The sequence below is a fragment of the Etheostoma cragini genome, chromosome 14, assembly GCF_013103735.1.
Source record: "Etheostoma cragini isolate CJK2018 chromosome 14, CSU_Ecrag_1.0, whole genome shotgun sequence".
In the NCBI taxonomy this organism is placed as follows: domain Eukaryota; kingdom Metazoa; phylum Chordata; class Actinopteri; order Perciformes; family Percidae; genus Etheostoma; species Etheostoma cragini.
The window spans coordinates 5,495,317-5,504,439 of NC_048420.1; the positions used below are offsets into that span (position 1 = coordinate 5,495,317).

Sequence of the window (9,123 nt, forward strand, 5' to 3'; positions counted from 1 at the left end):
TTACGAATTGAATGCAACATAATTGTATTAGTTAGATACTCTGCATTATTAATCCTATTGAAGTGTGTTCATCTCATGCTTTAGAGGTTTCAATGGGTTTTCAGAAGCCATAGCCAATAAAAAGAATTTTCCCAATTGTTTCTGACCACATAAGTGGAAGAACTAAAGCACCTTTGACTCATTAGTGCGCTGCTTACCTGCACATGAAATGAATACCGCTGGCACGTGGGTCACAATAGTGACAGTTCAAAGGGAACAGATAAACAGCATTGATGTGCATCCTTGTTCTCGAAACACAAGGTTACCTTGGCTTGTTTCTTGAAAGTGACTGTCAGTGAAAGGGTGACAGGTTTAATTAAGGGGTATTGGCTATGTGCTGCCAACAGAGAGCCTGTACACAGGGAGAAAAAGAAAAAAAAACAAGCCTTTGTGAGCCCCAGCTCTAGGGAAGTCTCAGCGCTGGCTGAAGATCAGACAAAGGGTGCCATCGATAGTGGCACTTTCACATTGACAGTACCAGGGGTGAACAGGGGCTGATTTGGGCTAATGGTAATTGTGACCTTTTTTGCTGGGAGCTACTAAACGGGTTCCTTTTCAAGTAGCTATTTGATCCTCTCATTCAATTATCTGAGATGCATCCTTCCAGGTAAAAGTCAAGCATTTTGGTGGGAGTTGCAGTTTGTTTTCCCGCCTTGCAGCAGCGCTTTTGTCATGAGCTCAGCGCCATCGATACCAGACAGTCAAAAGTGCTCCCAACTTTGCGCTGCATTATTTTCCTCAATATTTGAGTAGAGCTTGAAATACGTACACAAGTTGTTGTAAATAATTTAAGTGTAACGCCTCTGTAATCCCCCCCCTATCTGTTTCTGTGCTTTTCTTCTTAATCAGGTGTGGAAGAGTGGGCGAACAATCGCGGCAAGGCACCGCCGGCACGAACAACCAAGGGAGTGTACAGAGATCAGCCGTACACCAGATATTGAACTGTTTATACAACCTGCACCTGAGTCCTCATGGCTGTTTCAACCCAAGTAATGGATTTTTTTATGGACGCTCCAACCTTTTTAGAATTGAAAACTAAACCGCAAAATAATAAAAAATGAAAACCGCAAAAGTGAGACACTGAATGAAGTAAAAACGGGGTTACGAATATGGCATGGGGGGGCCACACCCCTGTTTATAAAATCATACTCCATCTGGTAAAATTGGGCAAAGCAATTTAGGTAATCTATCCTTTCCTCCAGGAGAAATCGACTGGACGTTGCGATTAAGAGACTCCATAGTACATGTAGTATCTCTCTCAGCTGTGTGATAGTGAAGAGTGACACAAGAGTGAGCTATTTTACTTGGTAATGATTAGTGAATCACTGCAAGCTGTCGATACAATGTTTCTACACAGCTGCCAGTGTAACTTAATTTATCACCCTCTATTCTTCAAACCTTAAACTGCGTGGTTGATCACTTTAAAATGTAGTAGTTTAGTTCTAGGAAAGTGCAGTACTGTAGATATTTTTTCCAAAGGGGTAATTGGTGAACTTGTGTCCCTTGTAAATGGAACATTTACAAACTGAAAAAGAGAAAAGTCATACTGTATACATACTGTTTTGCTGTTTTCTCCTTTTTGTAAAATAATAGTTCTTTAGTGTTAAAGGGCTTATAAAAGCATGGTGTGCATCTGTGGATATTGTTGGCTGTTTTATTCTGAAAAGCCTATGTAGTTGTGTTCATGATTATGCCCCCTAAAACATCCACTTTAATACGTCTATAAATAGATACTGTATGTACAGCGAACAACCAGAGCTGCAATACAATCCAGGAGCTTTTTTCATTATAGTGAAATATTTACTGTAGATGCTCTGAATTAGTAATTTTGATGTCGTTTTTTTAAATTAAATAACGGATACTTTTCTGACTTTGTAGGCTTATTAATCACTCTTAAGATACATAATCACATGCTGGTCATTGGTAATCATTTCCATCTAGAGATGTCTTCAACTATAATGATTTGAGCTTATGTAAGCCCTTTAATATTTTCTTTGTTGATGCTGAATAAACGTTTTGAAAGAAACCACTTGTGTTCGAGAGAATAATTATGGACTCATAATAAGCCTTATAATTTAATCTAACAAACCCAAAAGAAAACTCTAGATATGTTTTTCGCAAATATATCCTGTAGCGCATAAAAACACAATGTATATCCTCATCACTAAATGAAAAACAAGATAATAACAACATATGTTCTAACAAAAAATCCAAAGTGGTAGCGTGATGACATTTCCACACAAAGAAATGTTACTTAGAAACAGCAAAAGGCTTTGACCTTGTCGGTTGCCTTGGTAATCTGATAAGAATGGTTTCTTATTTGTATTTGAACACCATGTGATGTATTTTGTCCGACCGAGATTTAGAGGATTTAGCGATAACAACATCGCCACCCTATCCACTGTGTTTGTTCATATAATTTGATGGGAAGCGAATGCTGATCGCGTCAAGCATCATCAGTAAACACACATTAACTCTCGGAGTGTTTACCCTGACAGAAACGGCTGCTAGCGCTGCATGAAAGCCTCCTTGACCTCTAGGCCATGTTCAGTTCAGTATGGGGGGGAATTACCATGAAATTACCAGAGAGGTGGGACTCTTATTTTGAAAAATCATCAAATCTATACAGTCTAATTTTTTTATTTTCAGTATGGATGTAGTCAAATATGTCCTCCATTCAACCATATGAGTCATTGTCTGGAATTATCGAGAAAATTCGTTTTATAGCGCCTCCAGTTTCGGGGGAAGGGGTGGGGGGGGATTGCTCTCTCTTCTTGTTTTGCTCTTTCTGTTCTCCTTCGGTCATGTGACCCTCTCCCAGTCATTTAAAGAGCCTGCCTTTGCCCCGTCCATTAAAGAGACTCTCCTCCGCAGAGAGAGGATGGCAGTAGCTGTTTAAAAAGACCTCCGTCCCACAAGGTAAACAACCTGACCCAGTTTAACCTCTCCCCTAACGTTAGTTGAACATAAACCCTCTCTAAACTTCAATGTAATATGTTTTCCTGTCTCTGTAAAGTTCGTAATCTAGCCACAAAGCTGGGAATAATTAGAAGTCTGTAACAAAAATACTGTAAATAAAGTATGATAAAAAGCAGTAAAATGTAAACGAACTGTATATAACTGTGAAATAACTTTATCCTAAGACTTTGATAAAACATATCCTCTGTAACAATAATTGAACCATAAAATATGATTTGTCTTGGCATTTGTTTTCATAATTTTAGTTTTAAAATGTGTTTATGTTGTGAACTTGCATGGTTATAGTGTTTTTTTATATTCCTTTCTAGGTCAATGTCCCGGCTAGTCCTGGCCATCCCTCCAATTGTCTCATTGGTGCTAAAGGTATGTTGATTTCTGAACTGTGTCAGATGTTTATGATGATGTTTTGCATGTAGAGAGGCTGTAATATACTCATTTTCAGTGTCATATTTGTACTCCTGGGGTCTATTAGAACAAGTGTTCATGCTTTGAAAAAAATCCCAAAAAGCATATTAGTGTTTCTTCAAAATATAGGAAAAAGGGGTCACACAGGGGTCAAACGTATTGAAATGAGACAGGATCTGCCAACCTTTGGGCATTCTTGAAAACCTCCCAAGAAGTCTGCAGAAAAATGTTCCGTTGCTTCATTTCACAGTTCTTTCAATTATTGATAGAGGCATGTTGTGGCTCTGGCGTCTGTTGATTTTCGTGCCAATAAACATGATAATATTCTGAAACCATGGGTTCAAATTAGGGCTGTGACATTAATTGAATGCATGCGCACATCCCCTAGGAGCAAACACTGAAAATTAGCTAACCTTGCGGTTCCTCTGAGTTATCGTGGTAAATAATCGTGATTTCAATATTTACCAAAATAATCGTGATTTTTTTCTCCAAAATCAAGCAGCCCTAGTTGAAATATGATATCGTAGCTTCGAGGCTGGATCATTTAAGAATTCTTGAAAAGGTTCCATGGAGTCTCCAGAAAATTGGAGACTAGCTCAATGTAACTGTTCCATAAGTACTTTAAAGATACGAGAACAAAAGTTTTGATGTTGTCCATGCAGTATACACCGTTATATAAGGGATAGGGTTATGTGAAAACAGAGGTGGTCTACATCCCAAGGGTGTAGCTTGAAGTGCACGAGCAAAGTAAAATATAGAACTCTAAGTAAAGAACATCGTCTATAAAAATCTTATAACAAGATATTGAAAGGAGGCCGACTAGGCTTTAGGGGTGAGGGATTAAAACAATGGTCCCAGAGTCTATTCTTAAATTAGTTTTCCGTATGGTCTCCCCTCCAGGTTGTGACCAGGCTCAACCCTGCAAAGCTTTAAGTAAAGTAGGGGTAGGGTAGCAATCCTCCGTTCACCTCGGCTTAGGGGTTAACGCTTTCATCCCATCCAGATGAAGGGATGAAAGCGTGTCAATCTGAAAACCCTTACGAAGTACAAAATACTTTTTCTGTGGAGGACACAGCGTTATCATGACATATGAAATATTAATATGACTTTGGGGCAGCTTGATGTTTTCTTGATGGATGTTAAGTGTTGAAGAATTTTCCCGGAGCTTGGGAAATCCTTCAGAATTGCCCCTGGTTTTGGAGGCTTGACCCTCACCTCTCCTGTTACACCCTTCCACAATCCCCCCAAGAGGATTCCGGTCCCACTGGAAGGACTCTCTGCCTCCCTTTGTACCTATGCACTTAGTGAATAAGAGCACTATGTGTCTGAACCACAACAGTGTCCCTGTTGCTGCACTTGAAAAAAAATGACACCCTTAATGGAGAAACCTATTGCCTGACTGATTGCGTTAGTGCAGATAGCGGGATGTGACAAAAGGGCGGCCCTGAAAACTGTCCTTTTGCTTAGGTTTTTTCTTTTTCTTTTTTGAAGCTCATATTGTTCCACTTTCTCTTCTTTCCTCTCTTTGTAGACTTGACAAACCGCACACGAGCTTCCGTCCATTTCAACATTCAAGCCAACACAGTGTCAAACCAAATCCCTAAAAGGCCGTCTGACTTCGCAAAGGATCTTCCCTTGAACTTTTAAATTATCACAGTGTGGACTGAGGTGAATCCTGCAAGGGACGAAATAGAGTGAGATACAGAGAAGGGGGTTGGGGGGTGTATCTATATATGTGCATTTATCACACATCGTTGTTCTCCGGAGAAAGAGATGGACAGGAAATCCGTGAGGCAAATGGAGTTCCTCATCCTCTGGGACGATCTGTCTGAGAATATTTCCTTCAATTCTTCTGTATACATTTAACATACACACAGGAGTGCTCTGAACTGGTTCTGAACCTGCCCTGTGTCTTTCCTCATTAAGACTATTGAGGGGATGTGTCTACTACTTGTGTTAGACAATACTTCCTAGGAAGGATGAGTAAATAAATAATGCAATATGCTAAGGAAATGACATATTTCTAGCAGTGACACTTTGAATGTCATATTGTGCTCATTAACCTATATCCCATCCACTTCAATGAATAAATAATTCAACAAGTGCCTTATTGTTCCATTGTTATGACAGCTTTAGATGTTTAGTCCTATTGCCAGAGATAAAAATATGGAGCAATACACTTTAAAAGGTAGCGTTTTTCTTCTTCTTTTATGCTGTTTTTGTGGTTGTCTGTGTGCATTACCACGAAGCTGGAAAACACCTCCCAGCCTCACACACAAGTACAGTCTATTCCAGATGTATTGCTTAATCAGATTCGACTTCAGTGGATATTACAATTCCAAAATAGCTTTCCATCGGATAGAGAGCTTCATTCTGCCTTGTGCATAAGTCCAGATAGGCTGATCCGTATTCCACACAGTTGTATGTCCTCAGTGGCAGACAAAAGTTTTCCATTAGAGGAAGTGATTCTCTCTGGAGCCGCGGGCCAAGCCCCAGACAATAACATAGCGACCTAAAGCTTGCATCTCGGGCTCCCTGAGTTAACTCTCATCACCTCCGGGAGCAGATTCCCCTTCTGAGGTGGCTTAACACGACAGGCTTATCTGAAGTAGGTTTGTCCAAGTTAATAAAGTAAAAGCAGCTTATTTGATTAAAGTGTATTTATACAAAGGAGGCTGTTGCGATCTGTCACTGGGAGAAAAGTCCATTTCAACACTGGAAGACAGATCGATGGGTCCTTGATGTTGGGTACAGGGAAAACCCCGGAGGTGTTTTAAAAGGGTTTCGGAGGATCTGGAGCAAAATTACAAAAAGCTTTAAGGCCCCAAAAAACTATTTTCTCAATTAGCTTCTTACTGTGAATGAGGAAGCCCTACATGAACACAAAATGTTCGACGGTGAGGAAGCCCTACATGAACACAAAATGTTCTACCAACTTTTGAAATTCATTTCAAATGATTGCTTTATTTGTCTAATGATTTTATGTAAGAAGGGACCATTGGAAAAGCATGTGTTGTACACGCAGATAGTTGTGGGGTTGTTTGCTAGTAATGCCAACGTTGTCAATCAAATGTGTTCAGATCAACCAACACAGTCCTGAAAGAGCTGCGTGTTGAGTGGGAAACTCCTAAAGGAACAGTTTGACATTTTGAGAATACGCTTAATTGCTTACTTGCCAAGAGTTAGATAAGAAGATCAATACCACTCTCATGTCTGTACGGTAAATATATAGCTTAGCTTAGCTTCATAGCAACACTGGAAATATGAGGAAACAGCTACCCTGCACTGTCTGCAGTAACCAAATCAACCTACCAGCATCTCCAAAGAACACTAATTAGACTGCAGTATATCATTTGTCTAATCTGTACAAAAACCAAAGTGTAAAAACATGAATATGTCAATTCACGGAGAAACTGTGCCGGTCTATTTCTCAGCGGGGACCAGTAACTTCCTGGAGTGTCCATTGTTGCCTGGGAACTGGTTGAATTTTACTTTTCTTACTAAGCAAATGAGATTTAATAGAAAGCCGTCCGGTGTGAAAGGCCAGGTGTTTGATCAGGCGGGTGTTTACGCTGTGCGACTCTTACGTGGGCGGTGTGTTCCCAGTGTTACAGGTGCTGGTAGTCAGATTTTGTTATATAGCTTATTACTTATTTAGTCATGAACAAAACAAATACTTTTTCAAATCAAATTGTATATCTTGTATATTTGCATGTGATTATATTACCCCTCAAATGTCCTGTTTAACTGTCATTATAAATGCCCTATGTATAACTGAGCATTGATGAGCTATATCTGTCTTTTTTTGATTTAGGACGTAGAATTGTTTTGAAAAACCAAAGGCTCTTTGATTTGGTGAAGTGCGCTTATCCACTTGTATTTCTTTTAATCATGTTCAGGATCTAAAGTGTCGGCCTCCTGCCTTTTGTTCTGTAATTAACTGGAGGACTCGTAATCTCAGTGAGATTAAAACACGCTGATCAATGTTGAAGTGCCCTTCGGTCTGCTTTGGAAGTGAGTGCTAATGTGACCACAGTTCAGCGTGTGTCGTCTACTAAATGGAAACTTGTGAAGGATTGATCATTACGCAATAGCAATAACACAGAGAATGTACCGCCATTATGTGACCAACAGAAATCTCTTCAATTTCTCTGGGAAATATAATTATTTTCATGTGGTATTTTTGGAATTAGCATTTTAGTCAAAGCTTTAAATAAGATGTGAAAAAAACAAGTAAATAAAAAAGGATGCCAGAGAATAGACGTCAGGGCAAACAACACACCAAAAATATCAGAGCGGCTTCAAGAACAAGAAAAGAAGTCACAGGTAAAGACCAAACAAAAAACGAAGGGAAGCACAACATTGATACAGACAATCTTCGATTACAAATCCTTGGTAGGGAGAAGCAGACATTAAACAGGAACAAGACTGGAAAACACAACTTTTGTTAAAACATATTTGTGCCAACACATTCTCACTTTCAACTCATCAAATAGGCCAGCTTGGTCGGGGCCTCTGGGTATCCCCATGGCATCGTTTTTAAATGTGCAGGGTAGGAACTAAGTGGTTAATTTAAGGAAGGTGGTTTAAGGTTGTCGTTTGGTGTTAAAATAAGTAGTTGTGTAACCTTTGTAACCTGTGATTTGACGTGAGTTACGAATATTATGTAAAGACTGCTACGTTAGGAACGTTAAACTGTGTGGGCTACATAACTGACGTAACGTTGACTTTTAAATTCATGCGGAAAACAACACTGGGTTAAGTCCTGAGTTTGACCCAACGTATTCTATGTCCTCAACCTTCCACTTCCAGGATTGCCCACTTGCTGCTGAAAATTCCGCCGTATGTCCTTATTGGCCGGATTTCTCTTATCTAACGCATCTTTTGTGTTGGCGTTCTAACCTCCGGTGAGTTTCTGAGGACTATGGTTAACTGCTCCTCAGATCTCTGCAGGGTAAATCTAGACAGCTAGCTAGACTATCTGTCCACTCTGAGTTATCTGTTGCACGATTTAAAGTCCTCATATTGTGCTTTTTGGACTACCAGCTTTCCTTTATTATGTTATGTTTTTTGTGCACGTTATAGGTTTACAAAGTGATAAAGCCAAACTGCTCCACACCACTCTGCTGATTCCAGCCCTTACTTCCGTGACAAACGGATGAAGGCTTGCCTAGCTGCTAGTGTGGAACGCCCTCATACTCTGCTCCTGACTGGCTAGTAGTCCTTACCTAGCTACTGTGCATGTGCACAACAACAGAGTTGGAACAGAAGTAAGATGCCTCAATCTGTAGCTAAATCAGAGACCTCAGCACACAGGGCAAAAAGAGGAGCCGCAGACCTTGTCGCACCTTTACTACTCCTTACGTGGACTTTGTCGATCTTCATACCGAGTCATTCCCCAGAGCCGGGGTTGAGCAGTTGATCTGACAGCCGGGTGCTTTCCAAAAAGACCACACCCCTAGGAAAAGTGCTGGGCTTTGAAGCAAATTGAACATGGCGTAGAATTGCAACTCCCGGCCTGTCATGTGATGCCCTCTGGCCCAAAATGTATTTTCCCATAGACTTACATGGTGAAAGAGACGTCTGGAAATCAGCGGATGCTTATTTTTTTAGCCTCACAACCCCTGCAACATGACTTGTTTCACTACTAGAATTTGATCCATTCGGCCCGGTAACATTTGGAAAGCCGCACAATTCAAT

At 40.2% G+C, this 9,123-nt stretch overlaps 1 protein-coding gene across 2 annotated transcripts in view; it reads left to right on the plus strand.

Moving 5' to 3' along the window:
* The window catches only part of khdrbs3 (KH domain containing, RNA binding, signal transduction associated 3), a 123,108-nt gene extending 116,795 nt beyond the window's left edge, over positions 1-6,313 (plus strand). The window contains exons 9-11 of one of the 2 annotated variants that reach the window (XR_004659243.1): positions 889-1,028; positions 3,327-3,381; positions 4,955-6,313. Coding sequence is in view for 1 of the 2 variants with exons in the window: in XM_034891435.1 (XP_034747326.1) it covers positions 889-980 (92 nt within the window). In the remaining variant the exon portion in view is untranslated. Of the gene's footprint in view, positions 1-888; positions 1,271-3,326; positions 3,382-4,954 lie in introns of those variants that run through there. The other variant, XM_034891435.1, reaches the window with a different exon arrangement.
* The last annotated feature ends 2,810 nt before the right edge of the window (positions 6,314-9,123 follow it).